The 26714-nt window shown below is 42.6% G+C and overlaps 1 protein-coding gene across 1 annotated transcript; it reads right to left on the reverse strand.

Annotated features, from left to right (window-relative positions):
- Positions 1-25863, reverse strand: ptp4a2b (protein tyrosine phosphatase 4A2b). Its single transcript, XM_030347514.1, has 7 exons — positions 25710-25863; positions 4529-4825; positions 4099-4207; positions 3904-3996; positions 3340-3470; positions 1471-1545; positions 1-1316 (listed from the first exon to the last, which is right to left on the reverse strand). The coding sequence occupies exons 2-7, from the start codon at positions 4531-4533 to the stop codon at positions 1205-1207; spliced, it is 525 nt and encodes a 174-aa protein (XP_030203374.1). The 5' UTR covers positions 4534-4825; positions 25710-25863; the 3' UTR covers positions 1-1204.
- Between the last annotated feature and the right edge of the window lie 851 nt (positions 25864-26714).

Consider the following 26714-nt stretch of genomic DNA (forward strand, 5'->3'; position numbering starts at 1 on the left):
TGTGTTATAAAAACAATGTTGGGACATTTTTTTATTTCAATTTATTATCTTTTAAGAACCAATATGAATTGGGGATGTCTTCGAAATGGGTACAAAGATAAAACAAAATGACCATTTTCTTTCTTTACCACCTCTTTCCTTCAGAGTAAGGGTTAACAGTTGGAAGTAGGCTCTCCTCTATTTAATCCTGCAACGACGAGGGAAGTCCTTTTGTAAACCCATTTAACGGAGAAGCAACCCAAGCAGTTGGGAGGGCAAGTGGTGCTGGGCGGGGCAGGGGGGGAGGAGTACCGGTTGTAATGATCGCCATGGTTCTTCATGTGTGTTCAACTGGTTGGTTGTGAGTATGTGTGCATGCATCTAGGACTGCCCGACATCTGGTTGTCTTTTCTGAGGTGGACTGTTTATTGCACTCCCGTGAGATTAAAAAGTGAAAAATAAAACATGGCTCTAGAGGAAAAAGAAATAAAATTAAAAAAATACAATGAATAACAGAGTGTCCTTACCCCAGTCAAACTCTAGTCTGCCATACTAATCAAAGCCAGTGAATAAATACAGTGGACACATTTAAAACTAATACCCCTAAACTGAAACTGAGTGATCGAGTGAGGCCGGGGAGAACGTTACTGCATTGTCAGTTGATATTGTTTTGTGTGCAGAAATAACACAAATACCAAACTGTTATATTTTGTGCTAAATGTTTAAAAATATTTCAAGAAGGTGTATACCCTTGGGCCATTCATCGCAGTTGTTGGGATTGAAAAAAATCATTTTACATGTTCTTACAACACCATTGTAAAAGTTGTGAACGTGAGAGTTATGAAGAAAATTACAATAAACACAAAAATATCAAAAAAATCCCATGATTAAACCTTAAAAAATAATGCAAAAAGATAATCTGAGTGATAGTTTAACAAATTGTAGCCCCTGATTGAGCGCTAGGAACTGGGAGGCGGGCCCATCTGTGTGCTTTGACCTTTGACCTACTCATTCATTGGTTGGTTCGGCTGGTGGATCTCTGCATTTGAATTCGTCAATTCGATGGATCACTCGCTCACTTCCGTGATCAATTAACCATGAGACTCAGTAATAAATCATCACAATAATTACCAATAGAGCTTTCTCTTTAAATTTTATCTCCCCTTTGTTGGAATCGTTTCCCCCACTAGCTGTGCGCATAGTGCTGCGCGTGACAGTAAAGAGCCTACTGCACACAGCAGTTGTGGCCGTTGGCATCCTTGAACCGCAGACGCATCTTGGGCCTGTATTTCTCGAGGTAAAGAAGCTGTTTGGAGTTGAAGGCTCCACGTCTCTTCCTGAGAGGGAGAGTTAAAGGGAGAGAGGGAGAGAGCGAAAAACGTCAACCGATGGCATCGCCCAGCACAATCAAAAGCACCACCGGTTACACAATTCTGCACACAATCTGCTAGTGTCTGAGGTGGCCATTTTGTATGCAGAGACTATACTTACAGCCTTATGAATTGCACGGCATCCTCATACTTCATCCCGCACTCGATTAGGGCTAGGGCCACCAAGACTGGAGCTCTGAAAGAGAGACACACGTAGGTCAAACAGCAGAACTTAAGGAGGGTAGCAGTGGGTGAAGAGAAAAAAATGCGGCAACAGTGAGTGAGAGTGCAAGAGTCGTAGAAGAGTCAAATGCCAGTGTTCACATGGTCGTTATAAGGAGAGAGGGGGCGAGTAAGAGGGGGTGGAGGGTAGGTATATCAACCTGGGAAATGAGCCTGGGAAATCAGCAGGGGTGTGCATCAGTTCACCGCTACCCTGCTGAGCGGCTGAACTCACACCCCGGGCCCCGCTCGCACACATGGGAACGAGCGATAAGTTACAGTAAGAAAACGTTCTCACCAAAATGAGGTGGAGTAGGTAGAAAGAGAGAGAAGAAAGAAGAAGATGGGTCAGGTCTCATCTAAGTGCTGACAGAGCACACATCTTTTAACCAAGCGCATGCATGAGGGTCAGTGCGTGTGAAAGGTGTCTTCCATGAAGAGTGTAAAAAAAAAAAATAAGGAAGGCGTGGGAAATATTCGGAAAATTGTGGAAAAACAACAACAAATGAAAGAAACTGCAGGCACAGCCAACGCTGCTCAAAACCAAAGAGAATGCAGGCTAGTGCGGGGGTGAAAGGCGTGCAACAACTCTGCATGTAAAGATAGTTTGTGTTGCATGTTGCGAAAGAGTGTGCATGCGTGTTGAAGAGATCACGCAGCAGCCCCAGTTTGACCAGCATTTGGAATTACCCCGTTTATGGAATGTGAGAGTTAGATAGCTTGGGGTGGGGGATGGGCCTTTTGTGAGTCCGTCAGAACAGACAACTCCGTGCACAACACGGCTGCACAATATTTTTGGTTGCAAGTAACCGCAAAAAGATTTTTCAGTTTGTGCTGGTATTGTGTATCCTTGGTTACTAATGTTATTCCGAATTGAAAATCAGTTCTCAAGTAGACGAATCTGGATATAATCTTAATGTGCATGATCAATCTTCAAAAGCTTATCTTCTATAGTTTCAAGTTCCAACCAAAATAAAAGCTCACTCTTCCACTTATCAAGAGAAAATGGCTTATGTTTGACAAGGTCTGCTGTAAATGCAGTAGTTTGTGCATCAATTTGGAAAAACTAAAATTGGAACGATAAACAACCCAAATTCCCCCTGGTCACAAGTAAGCAGAAAGTGACACAAGCGTTCAGCACAATTTGCCTTCTGTTCAAATCCAAGAGTAACCGGTCAAACCTTGAAGAAGATGACTAATCCGGCTGTTGACCCAATAGGAAGAAAGAGGCATGCGCACAGTCAGGTGAATAGGAGAAGTCTAATCCCCGGAGAGCAGGAATGAATCACCTGTCCCTAATCAAGGGTGACACACACTCTGCCATTTCCCGTAGACACTAGTCTGAGCTCACAGACAGGGCATCCAAGCCAAGGGGAGTGGAGGTGGTTGTTGGGGTGGATTTGGCTAGTGAGCTTGAGGATAAGGATTAAAATATTCGCCTACAGGTGATTATCAAATAAATGGATCGATGCAAAGTATATAGTCCTCGCTGGACTTTGCCTTGGCGGCCATTGGAGCTGGGATGACTCAACTTGAAGGGAACATCATACAGGGAATACTTGAATAAAAAAAAAAATGAATCACCTCATGTATGAGCCTCTAGAAAATCACTTGAGTGGAGGAAGATGACTCATTTGGGCCAAAGCCCACGTGCCGTCTGAAGCAAGGTGACCCGACTAAACGCTAAACGAGCACTGAGGAATACATGTCATTGGCTCGCAGAGCGGCACCGACAGGTGAGGACCCCGTGCGTGGGCCCACCACTCACCGTCCAAGCCCGGCCACACAGTGTACAGCGATGCAGCAGCCCGGCTCCTCGCGGAACTTGGTCTTTAGCAGGTTGAGCCAGTCGTCGACAATCTGGGTGGGAGGTGGCGCGCCATCGTCAAAGGGCCAGTCCTGCGTTGGGATGAACGGTGGGACGGTTGAAGTAAGTGGAAGTCACAACATTACCTCAACCGTGACCTGCGAGTGTCTTGTCTTGAGGACTCTCCCTGAGGCAGTCTGTTAGTCTGTATTTCGACAACCCGTTTCCTCGCCAGTAAATCGTACTTTTGACAGATTCTTGAAATTACAAGGAATTGAAGAATCCAAAAGGATTTCTCACTGTTTCGTCAGAATGTTTGACGTCTTCTACAAGGTCGGCTAACGAATGTATACTGTAGTATTGCATTTTTATTATCAATACGGTATTTTATCTAGGTACTTCTAATGACGTGATCATTTCACATAAACCCATGTATTGAGGTCTGGGTTGTATGAGCTCATGGGACATTTTGAGGGATCGCTAGTATAGACAGGAAGGACAAAGTGGACACATGTCCGTTCTTACCAGGACCTGGATCCCCTCCTTCTCTACCGGAGCCTTGTCATAGGTGGCGTCGCATACTCTAACCAGAGTGTTCACCTCAAACTTCTTCAGCTCCTGGGAAAGACACGAGGAGAGACAGAGACGAGCGGGTCAGTGCAATACTAAATGTGGGACATAACCCACAAATGAGACGGGCAGAGAGGTGCGGGGCCGTACCTCTGTGAACTTGTTGAGAGTGGCGTTGGTGGGGTTGTGGGTGATGAGGAACTTCATGCACTCGTACGTGATCTCAACTGCAGCGGGGCGATTCATGTTGGCGAGACGGCTTAAAAAACAATTACAATACAATGCTCTTTACAAAAACGAAGGTGACTTTTGGCTCAGATGTCAGCAAGGACTTCCTAGTAGGTGTCTGTATTTTTGTTTCTTTTAGAAAAAATAATTAGAAAAAAAAATGAGGAAAATGAGGTGAGGAGGACAACAGGTGCACAACTACAGGATGGTTGATGTACAAAGGCAGTAGAGACAAAATGGATGGCCTAGTCCACAATGGGGTGTTGCTTGTACAAAATGAAAAAAAAAACTTAAATAAAAAATAAATAAAAACAGACGGGGAGACTATCCAGGAGTCATCCAATCAGTTTACCCCATTCAGGAGAGTTGTTTGTGATTGGCTGTTTGAGAAGAAAGCAGAACTCAAAGATTTCTCTTTATGGCGGGGATAGAGCAGGGCAGTCTGGCCAAGGACTACGCGGTATCCCAGTGGGTCTTTGGAAGAGTCAGGGTTTCCCACTGCTGGTATTCAGGGTGGCTTCTGGGTAGCGTAGTCCCTTGGGGGGCGGCCGATTCACTTGTCCACGAAGGAGAGGTGCTGAGCCTGGCAGAATTCTCCGCTGACACTCACAAACGCCATAAAGGTACGGCCCAAATCAACACAGAAACACTGCAAAGAAGGAGAAAGACAGGATTGAGTCAACAAATAACATTTCCAAGCATTTTCATTTGACATTTCTACTTAATTAAGCTTTTCCTTGAAAAGTGGTAGGCTTTTTTTTTTTTTTTCTTTTAACAGGAGTTTATCGGCACCATCCAAATGATCACCGAGACAATTATTAGCTAAATGACTAGGACAAAGTCCAAGTCCTATCTAAACGAAACCAAAAATAAAAGTTTATACAATGGAGCAGTTTAATTAGTTAGTAAATAAACCTCATAAAAAGTTGAGGAATTGCCTACATCGAGTTCAAAATAACCACACCTACAGCTGCAGAATAAGCGGTCACACAGACATGCCTCGTCTTAAGCAGATTGAGTTTAGGCGAACTAAGTAGTGTTTTATTTTATTATTTTTCAAAGCTTAAATCACAGACAGTAATGTCACACGTGACCCCTTAGAGAGCATTCCCTGCCGTGACAACAATCCCCAGGTTACATCACCCCATCAAAGAACCCCCTGTCACCAAATACAGAGACAAGCAAAAACTAAATAAATACAAATCCCTCACAGGACACACAAACAGGCCTCAGAAATCCTGTAATGTCTGGTCTCTAAAGTAGCCGGAGAGCAGTCAGTCAGCCTGTGCCAGGAGGGCCAGTCTAAACGCAGCCGCCGCAAACTGGCTGGAACCATCTCAAGGCAGAGCGGGAGGGAGGGAGAGCAAGCAGACGTACGTGCGTGCGTGTGTGGGTGTGTGTGGGTGGGTGGGTGGGTGGGTGGGAGGGAGGGAGGGAGGGAGGCGTGTGATGGGGAGCGGTGAAGAGGATTGGCTCTCACTAGGACAACACATGCAAGGTAGTAGAAGGGAACGGAGGTAAAGGGGAATGAATGAGTGAAGTGAAATGGCTTGGACTTTAGCACAGCGTCACAGCCAGCGGTCACAGGTTGAGGATTACAGGGTGGGCATGGCTTCAAAGCATTTCAAAGTCTCATGGTCCACACTTTCACCTCTTTGAAACGTTCCGAACTGTGCCCCCCCTCCACTCCCCCAGCAATCCCATCTCAACTTCACTCAATCACCATTTTCCCTTAGACTTTACACACGATTCTCTTTCATTTAGTTGCCATAACACCATGAGATTCTTGGACGAGGCTGGATCAAACAGGGCTCGGCTTCTAACACAGCAGCCTTCTTACTTTTACATCAACCCCCCTAGTCACTGTGTGCCATGCTCTAGTACAAAACCCTAGCTTTTGTGCAGGGCATCTCCCTTAGTCACCATGGTTCCAAATTGGCAAGGTAATCCACCCCGCTCTCCCTCTCCACTCAACCCTGCTTTCTTTGCTCTCTCGCTCAGTCTTTCATGGTGGCAGAGCTGCAGCTGTCCATGCCACCGGCTCAAGCGGCTCATGTCTTGAGTGGCGCGAGGAGGTCCCCTTTAATTACCATGTCTGTGATGGCTGGCTGACACACACACAAAATAGCTGAAAAATACATTATCTTGGCCTGTGTCAACAGGTGCCAACAGTCACCAGAAGACACCACTAAATAGTGCGGTAACAACAAAAGCACCAGAAGCCAATCCTAGGATGCCTCTCCACAATGACAGTTTGGCCGACCTGATAACAACAAGTCAGCTTTGGTAACCGGGGTGGAGCCGGCCTTCTACAGCCAGTGACAAGTAATAACTAAGATAATGTGTGAGCTAAATGGAGGGGACAAAAACACATTATGGTTACTAATGGTTTCATGAACATGCATCAGTTCACATTTGCGGATGCTAACGGCCCGATGACAGCCCCGTCACCCACCTGTGGATAAGCCGTATTAGCATGACTAACCATGCAGTCAGCACAAAAGCCTTGCTATTACCGCATCAGTCTGAAGGCCTCGTATCTCCTGCTAAAAGCGTCTGCTCCGTGGCTCAACCAACCAACGTTTTGGGAAATTTAGACGAGTTGATAGCTTAACAAATGTGTCAAATTACATAAAGGTTGTATGTGCTTAGCTATTCACACTGATCTTCACAGCAGAACGAGTGAGCAGAGATTGTGGCCGGATGAAAAGGGGAACCATGACACAGGCCGGGGCTTGCTATTGGCTCATAGTCGGCTGAACTGTGGTGAATGGCAGCTGGGGCCTGCATCCAACTTCCTTCTTTGCCGTCAGGAACGCAAATCATGCAAATTGGCCAACAGACACTGCAGTATCATAACACCAGAATGAAACTGTACGGCAGTACGTGGGGAGACAACAATTTGCTTTGCTGAAGAACATTCAATAACATTGCATGGACTGTCACACAGGAAATGCAACACACAACAGGCCTTGCACTAGTCTGTGGCCTTCAGTGTGGTAACCCGATCATGTGAAGTCTGTGTACAGTACTTTCAGTGTGTTGCGTGTTCAACACAATGTTACCTTGAACCCGAGAACACTACTTTCAATGTACTCAATATAACGTTACTCAATAAAGTGTATCATCCTTCAACATGTTCACGTCCAGCCTAATACAGTCACTAATACACATTAAACTCATGGTAACTTTCCACACCCATGTCATACATCTACTGCTCATCGTATGAGCAGGATGAAAAGCCACGCCACAAACTGACCAGGCACGCACACACACACGCAGACAAGACAGACAGAGACACAGGCCGTTTGAGAAACTCCCTGGGAAACACCACGTACGCCAACACAGGCAAGGATAGTCGACTGGATGTACCCTTGAGATTCTAAGAAACGACAACTTGAGCTGCATAAAGCCGTGTGTGTGTTCTAAACTGGGAGAAAGGTCAATAAGTGAACGCGGAGGCCTCGGCAGCGGCCCGGAGAGTTCCCCTGATGCCCTGCTTCTCGTCACGTGTTCCCCTGGCGAGGAGCTGCAAGAGCAGCGAGTGGAGGGGGTGGGGGCGTGAGAGCGGGCCCCAATCAGCTGGCCTCTCACAGAAGTCACACACACACACACACGCACACGCACCACACGCACACGGGGGCTTCCACATCCAGCGCCTTCATGTATTTACGAACATGGAAGTTAGGATAGCCCGATCTTGAACAATGTCACCCCTTATATGTAATGCCATTATAAATACTAAAAATCATAGTTTGTAGGGATGCACCGATTGAGAAATTCTTTGTCGATACCAATGTGTACAATCTGGCCAATAGCAGAAGTTTATTTTTGCTGTTGTCATTTATTCCCTTTTTGTGACAGGGTAACAAAGAGACAATTATAAAAAAGAACAGCTTTGGCTTTCCGACTTTCTACCTTCAGACCATCTATGAATAAGCAGATATATCCTTCCTTCACATGACAAAAAAATATTTTGTGGAACATCAATTTTCAAAATGGAGAAAACAAACATTGCCAATCGGCGAATGCCATCTTGATAAAGATATGCCGCCGATAAAATGTTGCATCCCTTGCAAAGCAACACCTTTATATTTGTTGAGAGATTGTCGAGCACTGAAATGGTAGGGCACGATATTCAAGTGTTTTTGATTGCAGCTTCAAAAAGTGCTGCAGGACTTGGCAACGAGCTCTTGAGCCTACACGTAAACAACATATTTTAACAACATTTAAATCAGAGGTCAGGGGGCTTAGAAGAGGAGAGATGTGAAAGAACAGAGGAACGGAACTAGAGGAGGATAAGTAATCGGGGCATCTCAGAACAAAAAGGACATAGAAATACAAACATGTGATAAGAGTTGAGAATAAGTGGGCAACACACACAGATGAGTCACAGTGAAGGCTTGCCCTTTCAAAGTGATTGCTGCAATCGGGGAGTAGACAAGCCGTCTCAACCCTAAAGAAGAAAACTGCCTATTACAATTTGTTACAAACCGTTCCAAAAGTCCCAAAACTGTTACTATTGCCCATCCAAAACTGAATAGCCTGAACGTTTTTCATGTGGCTTCCACATGAATTCAGCAGCTCAAACTTTGAATTCCATTGCAAACCTCAGAACTCAAAAGTTTGACAATGAGTGACCAAAAATGACAAAACTGTTGACAGAATAACAGCTTAACCAAACCATGTAACTTCCCTTTCATTGCAAGCATGTGCTAATTTTCTTTCAGGTCTGTTGGGCAACCAGGGGTAAAAAATAATAATAATTAAAAGTTAGGTAGAAGCTTAAGCATGTTCTTAGTCCAGGTCTAGAGTGCCATTAATATAAACCCAGGGTTTCTATTAGGGATGTGTATTTCAGGCAAAAATACTATTCGATATCCGATGAGAAGTATTCGAATAATATTCGAAAATCGGTCAATCAAGAACCCCCCCACGCACGCACGCACACACAATGACAAGGGGAGGCTTTTATGATTTGCATGAAATTAATCTGAAAAAATAACTTCACACGGTGTGTCTTTTTACAATTTATTTGTTACCAGCATTCGTAGTGTTCATCAGCAGAGAAATAGTACACCAAAGACGTTGACGTCGCTTAGCAACTGAGGATGCTGGGGTTGATAAGTTACCGGACTACTTCCGGAGTGATACGATAGAAAAAAAATAACAAACTTTCCTTGACAGCGGTCATTATATGCTTAGCAACTAGGGATGCAAACAATTAATCGATTATCGATTAATTGTCGTTAAGAGATTACTCGATTAAAATAAATTACTTGAAATTAATCGCGTTTTTAACCCGTAATTCCCCACCCGTCCACGTGAGGGCGCGCTTGACGCCAGACGTACTTGACGCACACGCGGGAACACAAGCGGGAACACAAGCGAAGCAGGACAAGACAAACGAAAAGCGGGACCTGAATCTGAATACTCATACTTGACTACTATATAGTATGCATTTTGTAGTACGCCAAAAATATAGCGCGTCCGAATGCTCAGTACGCATTGTGTAGTACGGAAGACGTTTCCGAATGCGTACTACCGCCAAAGTAAACCACGGAGTTCACTACGCTATCCCACAATGCAACCGGAGTCTGGTAACGAACGAAGAAGAGATGGCTGACCCGACACCACCAGAAAGACGTTTTAGAAAGCGGCGAAAAAAAGAGAAAAAAAAAAGAAAAGAAAAAAGAGTAAAATAGTAGAGTAAGTAATTAAGTAAAAAGAGACATTTTTAATTTAATAGCAACGATGACAAGACGGAAAACAGGTAACTTATCAAGGTAATTTTGCCGGCATCTGAGGGGAGATACGTCATCTCCAAAGATCCGGTGGAGTTTCGGCGATGTTCGGAAGTGTTCGGAGGCGTTCTACGCATAGCTGTAGACCGTACTACACTGTGAAGTGTAGTACCGTCAAGTAGTAGACACTGAACAGAAATAGTATGCACTAAGTATTCGGATTCAGCGATGAAGAGGGCAAAACGGAGTGCAGTATGGAGCCACTTTTAGTTGGTTAATGACGACAAAGACGCCAAATGCACAATATGTGGAAGTATTTTAAAGTACAACAACTAAACGACTTTGTTGAATTACCACCTAAATGTGTCACATTCAGAAGGAAATTCAGCTTCTCAGAAGAATTGCTGCTTATCAATTAATCGATCATCGATTGATAAGATGAAACAACTATCGATTAATGAATTACTCGATAATTTGCATCCCTATTAGCAACGGTGAATTATCAAGACATTATTCACAACCAGAAGTTGTGAAGGCCCATGCAAGTGAACGGAACGTACAACAGCATGGGGAAAAGCCGTGTGATAAATAACGATAGTCACATTCATTACTATTCGACTATTTGATGACCGTTGCCCATCCCTAGTTTCTATTAACATGACCAGTGCATGTTAAGATCGGAAATAAACCCAATGTGACCAAAATCATGTGGAACCAGGACACTATGACAGCTGTTGGCTACCACATTAGACAGTTTGCATCCCTTACAAGAGTTTGTATAAGATAATGCCATTCACCGATGGCAGTGGCCGATGTTTACATGCTTAATGCTTCCTCTTGTGCTCGCAATTTATTTTTCTGCTCGCAAAGCGCACCCTGCCGGGAGGTTTCTATGTGTCTGCCGGCACCAGTAGGGTGTACATAGAGTGCATTTGTGCACAGTAATGAGCAGGGGAAATATGGATAGAGTGAACATATGACAAGTATAATCTTCAAAACAATTTTTTAACAAAAAATATATTATATCAACAACCACCCTATACAGTAAACCTCCAACCAATGCAACTTCCCACTCCCTCCCCTCTCCCCATCACTAGGTTGTAGTAGGACCATAAAGAGGCCATGCCTCTATTGAACAAGTTTTGGGGCTCTAGAGTCAATAATGGCTACGCTACTGAAATTGTTCCTAAATCAAAAATCAAAAATAAGAGTCATATTTTTCAAAACTGAAGGTTGTAGTTGGACCATAAAGAGGCCATGCCTCTATGGAACGAGTTTTGGGGCTCTAGAGTCAATAATGGCGAATTTTACCATTGTGGTCGTTTTCAGTTTTGCACTTTGCAAACGGTCACTAAGCTCGCGGATGAAAGCCGACAGCTCATAAAAGCCAATACAATTCACCATTCACTAAAGACAGCTCGTTTGGATGAAAACAATGTAGTAGCTGGTTCTCTAGGTTACTACACTCAATTGAGTGGCAACGATGTTTCACTGATCTAATGAACAACAAACTCAGAATCTGCCAATTTATTTCCAACTTTACGGAAGTTCCTCTCCGTTTAAATATATATGAAAGGTCCGTAGTGCAAAATAATATAACATTAGTTTTTTTAAAGAGATAAGGAGCTCTCCTCTCCGTTTATATGCTTTACTCACAAGTATGTGAATTGACCTGATATGAAGCGCACCGCCGCTGCTAGGTGCATATAGGGGAAACACTGAAAAAGACACCATGTGAAGTTATTTTTTTGGCCATAGTTTCCATATGCGAAAGACGTGTCTAGTTCACCGTCATGCAGTCTGTGTTCAGTAAAATAAATAGAGATCTGTTTTTCGGCGCATGTAGGCCCATCTGCCTAAGCCCACGTTGAAATAATTTTGATGGCGCAGTTGTTGAAATCAACAGATTGATTTCACACAAATCATAAAACTCCCTGTGTCATTGTGTGTGCGTGTATACGGGGTGCGTGTCTGTGTGCGTGCGTGCGTGCGTGGGGGGTTAGGGTTTGTTTCCCTGGCACAAAAGGTGGAATTAATAACAAAAAAACATCGGTATCGGCTATTGGCCAAATTGTTATGTTAAACTAGGGATGCACCGAAAATTCGGCCACTGAAGATGTTCGGCCGGAAATGGACCAAAACATAATTTACGGTTTCGGCTGAAGGAGCAACCAGTGTGGAATGAGCCGGGTGCGCCTCATCAAAAGAGATTTAAAAAGAGCCGCACGCAAGTTTGTAAACAACTTAATGACAATACACAGAGATGAAAAAAGAGCCGAGTGCACCTGTTAACTAAATACCAAGTAGAGAGGAAAAAAATCTGCGCACACTTAATTCAGCAAACATGTCGGCAGTGTGGAAGCATTTTAAAGTTTTGGAAAACGAAGCCAATAAGGCCGTTTGCAGACATTGTTCTGCTGAACTTTCTAGAGGGGGAACATCTACGAAGACTTTCAGCACATCAAGCTTGATCCATCACCTGAAATCAAAACACCCCGGACAACATGCGTGCCCTGTACTACGAACCTCGATTAGTGGGTTAGCGAGGTATGTTGCGCTCAAAGCCTAGGTTAGCTGCGACACGAAAGTCGATCTCTTTTAGGGTCGCTGTATCACCATGGTGACTTATGCTCTCAACTAAACCTGGTCGGGAACAGGTTTTCAGCCAAGTCTATCGGGTTACATCGGCGTGCGCAGCTTCTTAGCCCATCCTTTGACAATGGCGTCACCATTACTGGGTGTTTCCGTTAGGGCCCGACCGATATTGATTTTTGAGTGCCGATGCCGATTATTTTCGGAGAAAAATTACGATTACAAAAAACAAAAAAAAAAGCAGATAAAACAGTTTTTGATACCTTAAATATACTTTAAACACTTTTGACGAATATGTGAATTGAATGCAGAACCTTTGGGTGTTTTAGAATACATTTAAAGTCAAAAATGAGTGCAATGTAAAATGTAAAATAAATAAATAACTCCCAATGTGCTGCGCTCGTGAGCAGTGACTAACACGTGCGTGCTGAGCAGTATGGTCTCACCGTTAGAGTCTACAGTATAACAAATTAACATGGCCTGGGACCTAAAGAAAAACAGGCACAACATGCTCAAACAACGCGTCTTGTGTACATTGGTGAGGTGAGCGCGCAGCTGCCTGAGCGAGCGTGCTTTTATGTTGTACGGTAAAATTCAATCTCCTCTTTTTTACACCAGCTAAAGTTGTTAGTTAGCAAGGCGAGTAGGAGCGCAATCTGCAGGATACTAAGCGCAATAACATTTATAAAAAAAAAAAAATTAAAAAAAAATCGGTTGTAATCGGCGTCTTTTTGGCCGATGCTTTTCAAAAAGGCTATAATCGGCCGATTAAAATCGGCAGGCCGATAAATCGGTCGGGCCCTAGTTCCCGTAGACCTCAGAGCCCTTAACTTACAGGGGTCTCTCCGACAGCGGCTCTTTTGGAGCCGATCCCTTTCCATTGCCTGAGAATATTCTTGATGAGTGATACAGGTTTTCAGAGGGTATTCGCTATTTAATCGTCCTTGTTGGACCTTATGCAGACAATGGGTACCGTTGTGCATTGTGTCTCCGTGAGAGTGGAGGTAGCGTGTCAGTCTTGAGTTTCTGCGTGCGGGGTTCGCCTCCCAAGTGACAGGCATTTATGTGAAATGCGCGTAAATAAAAATATTTTGTTTTACTCATTTATTTAAAGTTATGTTTTTCTTATATTCTTGCTATAAGGTCTTCTGGGATGTTAGAAAACGATCAGCATTAAATAAATCTTTTTAAATTGCAGATTTTTTTTATTGAAAAGCAAAGTTTATAAAGGACATCATTTTTTGATTTTTGCAATGGTGAAAAATTAAGCAAAATTAATGAAAAACATCAAAAGCCACATTCAGTATTGGGTTTCGGCTTTCGGCCAACTCTTTCAATATATTTGGTTGTGGCCAAGAATTTTCAATTCGGTGCATCCCTATTTTAAACATCGGTATCGGCCCAGAACTTCACAATCTGTAAATCCCTACTAAATAGCCAACAGATAATAATTAAGTTTGAAAACTGCCGTAAGGGACAGGAAATGAGAAGCCTGTCCACATGTACAAACGCAACACCATTTAAAAGAGAAACAAACAGCAAAGAAACACCAGACACCTTGCCAAAACGCACATCATAAGCAGCACAGAAACAATGTCAAAAACGTGGGTTGCTTTTCAAAGTTTGACACCTAAGGATGGATTTCTGAAAAGGGCGATGAAAACCATATGGCACTTTGAATTCCTTTCAGAGATTGGGGACATGCTACTTTTGAAGCTATTTGCAATCTTTTTATTCTTTTTTTGTTTTTCTATGCTGCCTCAGTGACTTGTGAACAACACATGACCGTTTGCGTTTCTAAACAGGGGTAAGGTCATTATTTTGAAAAAGAGTCCCTTATGAAAAGGGCCCTAATAAAAAAACGACATGGGAGCAGAGTAGTTCAGATAAAGCCACTGCATACCTGCGCCAATGCCCAGCTGGTTTCCCACTGTGACGTCAATGCTGTTACAGGGCCGGGTGGTTGGATCTCCTGTAAGAGTGGTCATTGTTCTAAGACACAAAGCAGCGTGGAACCCCCTCCTTTCAATCCTAGACCCTTGACGGTTTCCACACAGGACTCGGGAGCAGCAGCGTCACAGAAGATAGGACAAAGCAGATAGGTTTTGTTGCACATATTCACATGCTCAAAAAGGTTACCGAATGTAACAGGCTAGACACCCAGGAGCTTGCGCGATCACAACAAGCCCCTGACTAATGCTGTCGGCGAACAGCATGTCACACATGCCCTTACAAATTCAGAAGGCCCTGCCGCTGAGCGTTTACTCCTTAGAAAATAAAGCGAGTCCTGGGATACAATCCACAATGCATCCACAAAATGACACTTTCAAGCCAAGGCATGTTCAGACATGACCAGTGTTTAGAACAGCAGGCTGGAGCCCAAACGGGGAGCCGCAAGGCAGATGCCCATTCAGCCAGGCTGTTTCTCATATACACACACACGCCTCGGGATGAATGTGATTCTCTGAGTCAGAGGAGGTGCCTTTACACTTTGTTTACTAAATTCCAAGCAGGCAGGCGATACTGGGAACGGCTCCTGGAACTGCTGAAGGAGTTCTCAGAAGCGTCCTGCTCATTGTGAGACAGTCAGAGAACAGGTGTGACTTCATCCCCTTTTCAAAGAAGGTGGAAAGAATAGATTTGTCAAGCATGCTAGGGAAACCATGTGCATGGCCTGAGAGATAGTCCACTTGAACCAAAGTTACTCTGCTATACATACACACAAAAGAGGGATTGTAATGAGCTCCACTAAAAAAATATAACATGCAGCCCACATAATTGGATGCAATTCACAGAGTTCCCGTCTGTGTTTACCTGCAACACGGTGGAACCGTAGGCAGACTGTCTGACTCAGCCATGTGGTCGTTGCCGTGAAATAATAAAAGCGTTGGTTTCGACGTGTATATTTGTCCAAGTCCTTGAAGACGTACAAAAACAGCCAGTCTGTGTAGGTAGAAGCGCAAAAAAAGCAATAGATCAACTATGGATCTCTCCGCTAGAAATAAGGAGAAGGGAATGGGCAAACTGGACTTTCAGCCTCGAGTTTGAGCAAAATGATCCATTAACAAGCCGCTGGCCATTTGCTTTTACAAGAGAGAATAATTACAAATGCTAATTGAATGAAGTTTATGCAACGCAATGGGGGCATAACAAAACATTTCATATGGATGAAATAAATATCTATAAAAAGTATTGGCATGCAAAAAAAACGTATATAGCATGGTCTAATAAGCTGACACACTAGCATCATATTTTAACATACGTTTCTAAAACTGGGATAAACATATGTTTAGTGGTTAAACCAGCCCAATTCTCTAGCTCTCAACTTAGACTTGTAGTTTATACCACAGCAAATATATGCACATCCACATTTACTAAATTCCTGAGGCCTGTCAGTCAGCATTCCACAGCTCCCAATAAACAAGAGTTTTATCGTTAGCAAACGATAGTATTATCATAATGATGGCTTCCCTTGGATCATGGTAAAAAAGTATCCAGCCGATAAACGCATCCTACTTGTTCCAGCACACATAGCAAAGTTATTATGTGCCAGACATAAAACACCCGATATATGTGCAAGATATATCCAACAAAACAGGATGCGTCATGAGTTTTCCGTGTTTGCAAGTAAAGCCTGCAATGACATGCGTCCTCAACATGCTCAGAAACCGGTTCACCTCCTCACTGTTCTCCAACACAAAACACATACTAAGGGCTACCATGCCTACAGGGGATCATTGGGTTATTTAGGTTTGGCTTTCATCAACACGAAGAGGGCCTGGAGAGGGCGGCGATAAAAACAGCAATCCCTGAGGTGTTTCGCCCAGCAGTTTGACAGCACACGCACATGGCAAAGCCCACTTATCACACCGCTTTGCAGTGCAGTGTGAGCACAGATAAAGAGTGTGACGATCAAATGCCTCGAGCAGCGCTTACAGGGAGGCCAGGGGTGACAAGGGCCAGTCATCTTCTGGAAAGGACTGAGAATTCGGGCTTGTGTTGCTTAAAAGAGAGAACGAGGAGGAAAGCCCATATCTGGAGAAAGGCAAGGCAGATGTAAGAATCGAGAAACTCTGTTCAATGAGTCAAAGTGTTCAAGCCAAACAGGTTAGATATCTCATTGATATTTGATTAGAATTTGAAAAAAAAGTCCTTCAAGTAAATAACAGAGCGAAGAATCCTTAAGACAGTGTTTCTACATAAAAGACTTGGCTATGCAATTATGTTTCAAATTTTGGTTTTGATACCGACCATATAAATAGATTGTGTAATTGTGTTTAGAAACATAACTTTCTTTACAAGTCTTTCCACCTAATTATTCAGAAAAAACTGCACCATATTAACGTCCTTCCAGAATTATCTGAGGGTATGCCAGGGACTTCCCTAGTGACTTTTGTGTCCCCCCCACCACAAACTAACTATTCTGTGGGAACAAGTAGGTTATAAAAGAATCCTGAAAAAGAAAATGCTCCAGCAGACACCAGACGCCATAACACTAGTGATGGGCAAATGGTTCAAGCCAGATTTCGTTCGAAATGATAAAGAATGTGATTTGATCAAATAAAAAAAAAAAAATCATGAATTTGCATATCAAATCCAGCAGAGGCAGGATGACTCAAGATAATTGTTGTGTCACAAGCTATTCCGGAGGAGTTGGATGATTCACATTTTTGAATTACATTCTCACCGGTTGTAATGGATCACTGAGTGGAGATGCAACGCAGCAATCAGCCAATGACCAAAATGTGCCTTTTGCGGACAAAAATAAATAACTAAAAAGATCTGTATAATACAGACTTAGAATGTAATCCGATCGGCATTCTGTCAATAAAGGATCCTATTGCTCATCTCTTTACTCTGTAATGGCATCATTTAGTTCACTCATTTCTCCCTAGTAAATGTCAATGTGAGCCCAAAGGATCGATATCGACAACTGGAGTCTGTCAATTGCCTTTGGGAGAAGGTCATTGAATTCTCAGAGAAGTTAAATATTGTCCTGATTTAGATTCCTTATTTGCATAACCAAGTAAAGCACTGTTGTTCCAATTTGTATTGCCAAGCCACAAACACTACTTCCTTGTCTCAACAAACATCTCCAGATGAACTTAGACCGATGCAGCCACTTATGCCCCCAGAATGCCCCTTCAGTGACCTCTTTGAATCGGATATAGATGCATTTCTTTGCAGTCCCATCTTGATTGGCAGGTGTCCAGTTGTGCTCATCTCACAAAACATATTGGAATGCTTGATGAGTACAAAAGGCCCTACACAGTGACCAAACTCTTATTCCAGGTCGTTCTTCCAACTCCTCGGATGGAGAACACTATGTATAGTGTATACACTTGATTTTAATAATTAGATAGAGTTGAGATCCATAGGGTATCACTCTAATCTTCACCCTAATCAGAACTACAGTTCGGTGATATTTGCCATTTTCATATTGTCCAATCAACGTCATTCTATTTTGCCAATAAACGGTCCGATCGCCGGTGGGGTGGGAATAGGTGTGTGGAGAGTAATGTTAACTTAAAGCCATACAGTTATGAGGATATGTAGATCAACATTTATAAAAGAGTAAACATTATATTTAAAATATTTAAGAAATCCAAGTAATATTTCATTGCCAACGGCTCACCATTAAAAGTTTGTATGCGTCTGTGATTTGTGCGACAATATATAGTTACAGTATCCAATCCGTATTATCTTCTGTTTAACATTATTATCTTATCTTAGATATCTGGATCAAAATCATATCCATGACGTTAACTCCTCTTATGGAGCGCAGAGCCAAGTCTTGGTGACCAGGTATATGGTCAACATCGATGTGGATGGTGTGCGTCAGAACCATGGAAGGTCGTGGCTCTTAACAGAGATAATGGGGGAAAATTTGGCTCAAAGAGAATCTCTAAATGCACATACGGGCAGATTCTAGAGATCCGATATTAATCTACAAACAGAGCCCACGTAGACTCCATCTAAACGTAGCTCCTGCCCATTTCACCATTAGACGAACATCGAGTGAAAGATAACTCATAAAAACGTTCACAACATCGATTTGACTGCTTTTGTTGCTCGCTATATTCTGAAGTTGTTCCTGTGGGTAAACTGATTATTCGTGGATGACTTTTAAGCAAGTTTGTCTGCAAGACACTGGACATTATCCATGCGCAAATTCAGCGTCTTATGAGTAATATGGTTAGCTGTGCTTGGCTATCTCAGCAATGATATCTGTACAAAAAAGCCATATGAAATATATATGGCAGCGATATCTGCAACCAACAATAATAGATGGCTGACGGCCAGCTCCTGTAGAGACCGTAAACAGAACAATGTCTGCTCCAGTACCTGCTGAGAGGCATCAATCGCGCTGACATTTCAGAGACAGAGATTCTGCCATCTGACAACATCAGGGGAATAACTGTTGCCATACCTACGAACATCTCTGGGGAAGCAACACGTTTTCCTGCAGGGCCTGTGATTGTCCCTTATGAGATGATCAGGGGGGAAAGCCATGGCGCTCGTGTAATAATATTGACAGAGTCAAGCTGAAGAAACACCAGGAGGTGACATTTCAGGAGTCTGGGTTATGAGCTACAACCGCCCATGCACACACATATTATAGCTTGTTTAACTCAAGCATACCCTTCAAGTTTGACATTATGTACTGAAGGAGTTTGTCAGTGCCAGATACATGAATGTTTAACGAACATAAAAGATATTAAAAAATTAAATAAGTTGACCAGCTTAAATTGTCAGTTAAGAGGATGGATGCTGAATAACCTGTGATTTTAACTTCCTACCTATGGCTACAACTTCTACGGTCTGCTGTTAACAGTTGTGACAATGAGATATCTGATTACTACTAGTTGCTATGGTTCCACCTGACAAGCATTGTAGCAGCATCTAGCAGACACGCCGATCCCAAAGGCACTACAAGTGATGCCGAACTCATGCGCTTGCTATTCAATTGCAGAATGGTGGCATATACCATCAACAAAGTCTGTGCCAAATGGTGACTCATTGACCAATTCACTGTATAAAAATGGGTGCATGGTCTCATGGTTACATATTCTCCAAAACAACTAAGATTGTCTACTACATTCAAATGCATTCTAAGAATAATGTGTATTCATAGAAGGTATATTTAACTTTGAGGTAGTGACATGACATCCGAGACATGGTAGCTTTGTTAGTAAACAATAAGAAAAACCAGAAGCAGCTTAACTTCTAATGGAGCTGAGCGGTTTGGCCTAAAAAAGTAATCAACATTTCTTTAAACAAATGGACCATTTACACTTTTCCTAACCCTAACTGAAAATATCAAACAATGTCATTGCATCTGTTAGAGATTCCATTTCCAGAAAGTTGAAGTAAAACCACCTTTTTGAGTAATGAATTCTTAAATGTTGTTTGACAGCTTCTAGGTATATCAGTCGGGCGTGCTTAATGTGATTGGAAGTGGCTGGCTTTTACCCATGTTCTGTTCTTATATGATCGTCAATTTGGTACTCATTTCCATTTCATAACAGTTACTGAAATAAGGCACCAGAGGCAAGGTGCATGTGGACGTGTAGCCCTCTGCACGGGCATTTGTTGAATGCGGCGTCGGAGAGAGGCTTAGGCCCCGTCCACACGAAGCCGAAACGGGCGAAACCGTCACGGTTTCGATCTATCCGGTTTCGAAGTATCTCCGTAAAGACGAAGCCAAGCGAAACCGGATAGATCTGTAGAAACGCTGTAGTAAACATTCCAGGCCCATAAGAGGCGCTGCTTCTGGTACACAAATCCAGAAGAAGAAGAGGCGAGCATGCGAATAAAGGCTGCCCCCCGAACCACTAACAACACAAACAAACAGCTCTTCTACGATGGCGAACTAGATTCTCAATAAATAATGGCTTAGCAACCCAACAAGGGACATGATATGCTGCAGAACGATTACAAGCTTGTAGTCCTCCATCATCTTTTTTGTTGTGATTTCTGAGACTCCGCGGGCTTAAGAGCCATTGGCTAGGAGGTCGAGGGGTGGGGCGATGACGTCATGGTTTGCGGTTTCAGTCGGTTTCAGGCGTCCACACGAAACCAAAACGAAGCCGGATAGATTTGAAACCACCTCCGAGGGTTGTTTTAGAAGTTTGCGGTTTCGGTCAGCGGATTCGCCGGCTTCGTGTGGACGGAAGGCCGAACCGTACAAGACCTTTGCGGTTTCGCCATGAAATCGGCTTCGTGTGGACGGGGCCTTAGGCTTCCCCGCCACCTAGTGCAATTTTGTGGTTCAGTCATTTCACACAATGTACTAAAATGCTAATTAATAAATTAAACTGGGGAAAAAAAACACCTTTCCCAATCTTCTAACAGGAACCCCTCAAAGAAGAAGCTTCCAAAACAGACCTGGGCAACATAGGGCCACAGGAACGGAACCGGCCCACGGACCGCCGTAATCCGGGCCACAAAGGCCTCAAAGGAAAGCAAAACCAAAATAAATCTATAAAATGCACTACTGTGTCGGATGATGACATTGAGTCTGTACTGCTCAATAACATTTTCCCATTAGGGGATGTTATACTGAAAAGCCAGCGGTAAGACCGGTTACAGCGTATTGAAAAAATCATCAACAACAAAAGACAGTCACAGTGTATATCTTTCCCTGCCTTAAACGGAGCCGGTGGGGCCGACTGCTGCATAATCGCCTCAATAATCCACTGAACGTTTTTTCCCTTTTTAATTTCTAAAGCGGTGCAATTCGTAAAAAAAAGTGTTATTTTAATAAAGCAAAAAGGAAAACTACGATATCTCGTAGGATGGCTGCGTGGACGTCAGTGGCTTTCGGATCTCTCATCAGTCCAAGTCAAAACTCGGTTATGGCGGATCTTCAGTGAAGCCTTAAAGTTTCAAAGGACACATGTTCTTCATGGTATGAAAGTACAAATACGTGGTTTGAACACTTGTGCAAAGCTTTGATGAAATGCAGGCCAGGACTACCGCCATTCCCCAAAGAGAGAAGTCACACAGAAGCGCTGTTGTGGGTGATGGATTGCCATAAAAAGGAAACAACATTGCTACCTGATCCACCGAGTTTGACTTCTACAGCAGTGCTTTAATGTAAAGCAGGTGACACACCAGACGAGCCATGGAGGGCCACGCCGGGCAGCGTCGCATAGTAGATAGACAACAAGTCGGAGGTTTGATTTTAGGTTTAATTTAATGAGTCCCAATGGATGACGCTGTGATGTGTGCCATGGTGCAAGGTCTGATCGTTCGTGCTAAAAGCCCATCGGGCTTAAACATGAAAGTTGATGGAGCATCGCAGACAACATGACATTTTTTTAACTTATGCCTACCGAGTGCCCATACTGTCCTTTTTGACCAAATGCTCCCACACCGACTAATTTGACATGGTGTCAATTAGTTTGTAGCCGAGTAACTGTTGGTAAAGCAGACAGTAGCAGTCATCGTGACACTGTAATTTCCTGTAAAGGATTATTAAAGGATCCATCTATCGTTAAGTTGGGTGAGTTCCAAGTTGTGAAATCAAAAGGTGTTTTAACCTCCCGTCTTATAAATGTCTTAAATCTTATAATTTATTAAACCATATGATTATTACGACATACTACAGAGCTATGAATATTATTTAGTTCATAATTAATGTTATTTCTAACAAAGCCCATCACTGAAATAAATAATAAATCGTAGTGCATATGTCCCTTTCCCCCCCAAACAATAATTGTTAAAAAGCGTTTTTCCCTTGCTTGCTTGCCACAACATCTAACAAGAATAATATCAAAATGATGGTAGGGACATGAATAAAATGCTAATACTTTGCTTACAACTCTGAGGATTTAAGACTTGCCCCAACTCTGACCACTTTCAAAACAAGACTAAAGACTTTTATGTTTGCTTTAGCTTTCTGCTAAATCTTAAATACATTGCAATTTCTAAAATGCTTTTTTTACTTTGCCTTTATTTTCTACGCATACATTTTGATTGTATTACTATACAATGCATTTTTTTGCATTGTAGAGAAATAATAGATACATTTTCTTTAACTTATCCATTATTTTATAGTAAGACAATGTTTCTATTTGAAGCACTTTGAGTCTGCCTCGTATATGAAAAGTGCTAAATAAATAAAGTTGCCTTGCCTACTGGTGACGTATCCAACACAGTAATTCGACAGGTCTACAAAGTTCCTGTAATTTTACATAATTAAGCACTATGGGTTTCAGGTTTCAATTGAATTGTGCAATATGGGGCCCTTTGCTTACTTTTCTATGTCAGTAATGCCCTCTGTGAAATAAAAATGGCCCACACCTGAACTATAGGAACCATAACCAGCATGTGAAGGCCCAGAAAAGTGGGGACATGTCAAGTTCCAATGGCCATATATCTGACTTTGCCCATCTTGAAATCAATGCACACAATCTATAAACCAGTTTTATATAAAAATGACTGAATATTTATAATTGTATCTTTTAAAAAACTAATTATATTTCCAGAATTTAGATATAGTCCTTAATGTTTCTGTTTAGCAGTCTTAGGTCGAGCAAAGTTGTTCTCCATTGGCCCCATGAGCAGATACCCAGAGGCACAAAACACATAATGAAAATAGAATGCGTCTTTAGTTGCCGAGAAACAAGCCCTATGGCCCTACCTTTAAAAACACTCAGGGGAACCCCGTGGCTTGCATGGGCTAACTGGCAGAGAACTACAACGGAGCTCACCCCCACCAACCAAACCTCTTTGTAATCATGTTGCCATGAACCAGGCTCATTTTTCACAGTTACCGTAACCAAGGATGAGAACTTGTTCTTTGCTGTTATTTATTGCGTTCATAAAGAGCGAAACTGGTCACTTGTTGAACTTAAAAAGGTCAAATGCCCAGCCAGATTAATTTAGGTCTACTGTTGCAACATTAGGTCTCCTGGTTAAGAGATCAATTCTACTTTATTTTATACAGATTACCACCTTTAGAGGGACCTACAATGACAATGTGCTAACATCTGCAGCATCCCTCCAGCAAGAGGCAAATACTTCTGCTTCAGTGCTGTAGACATTGGTAGTTGTCAATAACAGTTCACTGAGCTGCCTATTGCTTGTGTTGGTCTTCAGAACTTAACTAGCATGTGCAGAGGACTCTGTACACTTCGCCAAACAGCTTTGTCAAGGGACCCAGAGGCAGGGGAGATAAACAAACCCTGCATGTGCACGGTGCTTTCCTTACAGTCAAATATGCTGTGGTTTAACCAATGTTTTGGAAACGGTGACGCTAGCGTTTGTATCTGATGACCAATGACACACAGATATTTTGTGACGTTTAATATTGATTATTTTTCTGGGTGAGTAAAGCAATAATAACAGTCAGAGCAAAAAAAATATGATTGAGTTTATAACCATAAACAAACAATCAGATGCAAATAATGGCCTTCACCAGATTCACAAAGCATGCATAAGCAACAACTTATTCAAATCGGATACAATTATAGGTTTTTCGTTGCGTCTGTCTTCCCTAGCTAAAGGCTTTAGGCTGTGTTGAGTTAGTTTTGTGGAGACTGGAGAATAGCAATTTCTAAAGTAGGCCCAAAGATTGCGTATTAAACAGCTTCAATGAAGAAGCAGGTCACCGGCATGGATGACCTACTTCCAGATACAAGTTAACCCACACTAAATCTATTGACTAGGCTGCATTATGCACCTATGAAGATGATTGCAAAAAGGAGTACACAAAAGTTTGAAGCCACTGCTCATTGTATCATGTTTAAAATCATGGAGGATGTTATTTAAGAACGACAACCACATGCTTATACAGATCCATCAATACTTTGATTGATCGGCCTAGCGCCAAAGCAAATATGTCCAAGGCTCCAAACGTAGCTCATCCGTTGGAATGCAACACTACCTAACCGGTTACTTGTTGTCTCATTCTGATACCACAGTGGGAGTGGCAACCATATAAATTACAAATACCGCTACTATAAAATGATCAAATTGAAACCATCATTGGAGGGTCATTAAACCAAACAGAGGCATGGGAACGCACCGTGGACTCCACAGCCGCAGCTGTTCTGGTCAACTTCCTCCCATAGTGCATTTCCTCAATTTCAATTGAGCCCACAAGACTAAATGCACGGGTATTCTGTTTTTGGAAACCAAGAGACTAAATTACAGAGAAAACTTTGCAGGGTTGACTTTAAGACCGACTGAATCAGTTGGAGAAAGAATATAGCAGATGCCAACAACAAAGGCAATGGCGTTTTCAACATGTTAGCTTCCATTCATCCCATGGTCAGTGGGAACTTCAGAGTGCGTGTTACATACTTGGGTGTACAGGGAGGAAAACGCCGTCTTATCGTGATCGTGACTGTGATATAGCATAATGCTTTGAACTAAATGTGTCAGCCACGCGTTGGGTCAAAGGATTCACACAAAGGGCGGAAGGCGGACAGCTGTCGACAAAACGTTAACACACATATAATCCAACATAATGTGCATCGTATGCATTTCCTCGTAGACATGGATTACATTTGAGTTTCTTCCCACCTAAATGCATTATCAGCCGAATGCATTATACACGGCTGTGCTCTACAACGAGTGAGCCCCTGGGCTAACGCTAGCCAATAGGCTCGGCTAGCTAGGTGTTGCCACTGCTGTTGTCAACGGCGCTTCATCGTTAAGACATCAGTTGTTTTAAAACATTGAATACATTCCAACACGGAACACAGCCCGACACACATGTCCCAAGGTTATAAAGTGGAAATCGATGCATCAATGATACCATGCCGATTAATGCCACTACTATAATTCTTCCAGGAAATGACAGCCCCCTAACGTGGTGAACCGATAGCCCGCTAGCTCCGCTAACAACACTCTTTATTAGGTTCATCGATTGGAGAACCCACACACATTATGGATAAGAAGCACCCCTACATTAATGTGCCTCTTTAAAATATATATGACAATGCGTCATATGCAGGTTTTTTCCTACATGTGAACATGGCTACGTTAGCATGTTAGCTTGTTGTTAGCCATCTCCTTAGCCTCTATGCGTTGCCTTGTGTTGCGCTTCATTAGTTAGCTGTTAGCTCGTTAACTTTTACATGTCGTATATCTATAGTGGGGCTTTTTTTTTTACAGAAGAAACAGTCACCAGTTAACATCACACACAAGTTATATACGTTTGTTTTAGCTTCAGTTTCCACTTACAAAGAGCAGGTTCAACATTGAAATCCCGTGACAATCCCCGGAGAAAGTGGAGTGAGAGAAAATGTGATGCCAGGTCGCCTATTTCTTCTTCAATGTGGCAGAGTTTTCGTCGGCTGTGGGGAAATGTTGTTGGGGAGGCGCCTGCTTTCCAGCGTCACGGTGACGTCGGAAAAATCCATCTCGAATATGGATGATGACCAGATGACATTACACTACCGTGACGACATTTCTAAAAGCCATCATCAACACTTAATAGAGCATATTGTTTATGATCATGCGTTGGGATCATATTGTTTTGCGTTTCGCATTGGTGGTTTCAATGGAGCCAAATTAACAATCCAACCACGTATGACACTGGCACCCATGAGGGTTTGTAATGTCAATTCCGTTTAATTTAGGCCAACATTTGATTTGTACGTTTGTTCTGGAATAACATCTATCTGAATGTGCATCTACAAACGTTTATTTGCAATTTAGGCGGTATCTACACAATTCTAATTTATGAAGGAAATGACACTTTTTGTGTTGTTGTGGTTGTTACACCCTGACACTTCACAACATCCTTTGCCCATGTTCAAAGCAGAACTTTTGAATTGTGCTTGTCATATTATGCACCTGTCAAGTAAAGTTTATTTGTAGAGCACATTTAAAAACACAGTGAAAGAACAAAACATACCAGATACAATGAATAAGAGAATATATCAGTAAAAACAGGGTAACAACAAGTTTATACACACCCACCCACACACACACACACACACACACATACACACACACACACACACACACACACACACACACACCCACACACACACACACACACACACACACACACACACACACACACACACACACACACACACACACACACACGCACACCTCTACCCATAAAGTAGATCCAAACGTCAATGAGTAGAAAGTAGTTTAACCTGGATTTACAGGTCTTAATGGATTGATGGGTCTGACTGAGAAGGGAAGTTGTTATTGGAGGCGGCGGATCTGACT

Source organism: Gadus morhua, chromosome 22 (genome assembly GCF_902167405.1).
Source record: "Gadus morhua chromosome 22, gadMor3.0, whole genome shotgun sequence".
Lineage (NCBI taxonomy): Eukaryota > Metazoa > Chordata > Actinopteri > Gadiformes > Gadidae > Gadus > Gadus morhua.

Coding starts and splice junctions, on each gene's coding strand:
- ptp4a2b (XM_030347514.1), bottom strand. Junction 3,997..4,098: donor CTCTCAACAAGTTCACAGAG/GTACGGCCCCGC, acceptor TGTCTTTCCCAG/GAGCTGAAGAAGTTTGAGGT. Junction 1,546..3,339: donor TGTGTGGCCGGGCTTGGACG/GTGAGTGGTGGG, acceptor TCTCTCTTTCAG/AGCTCCAGTCTTGGTGGCCC.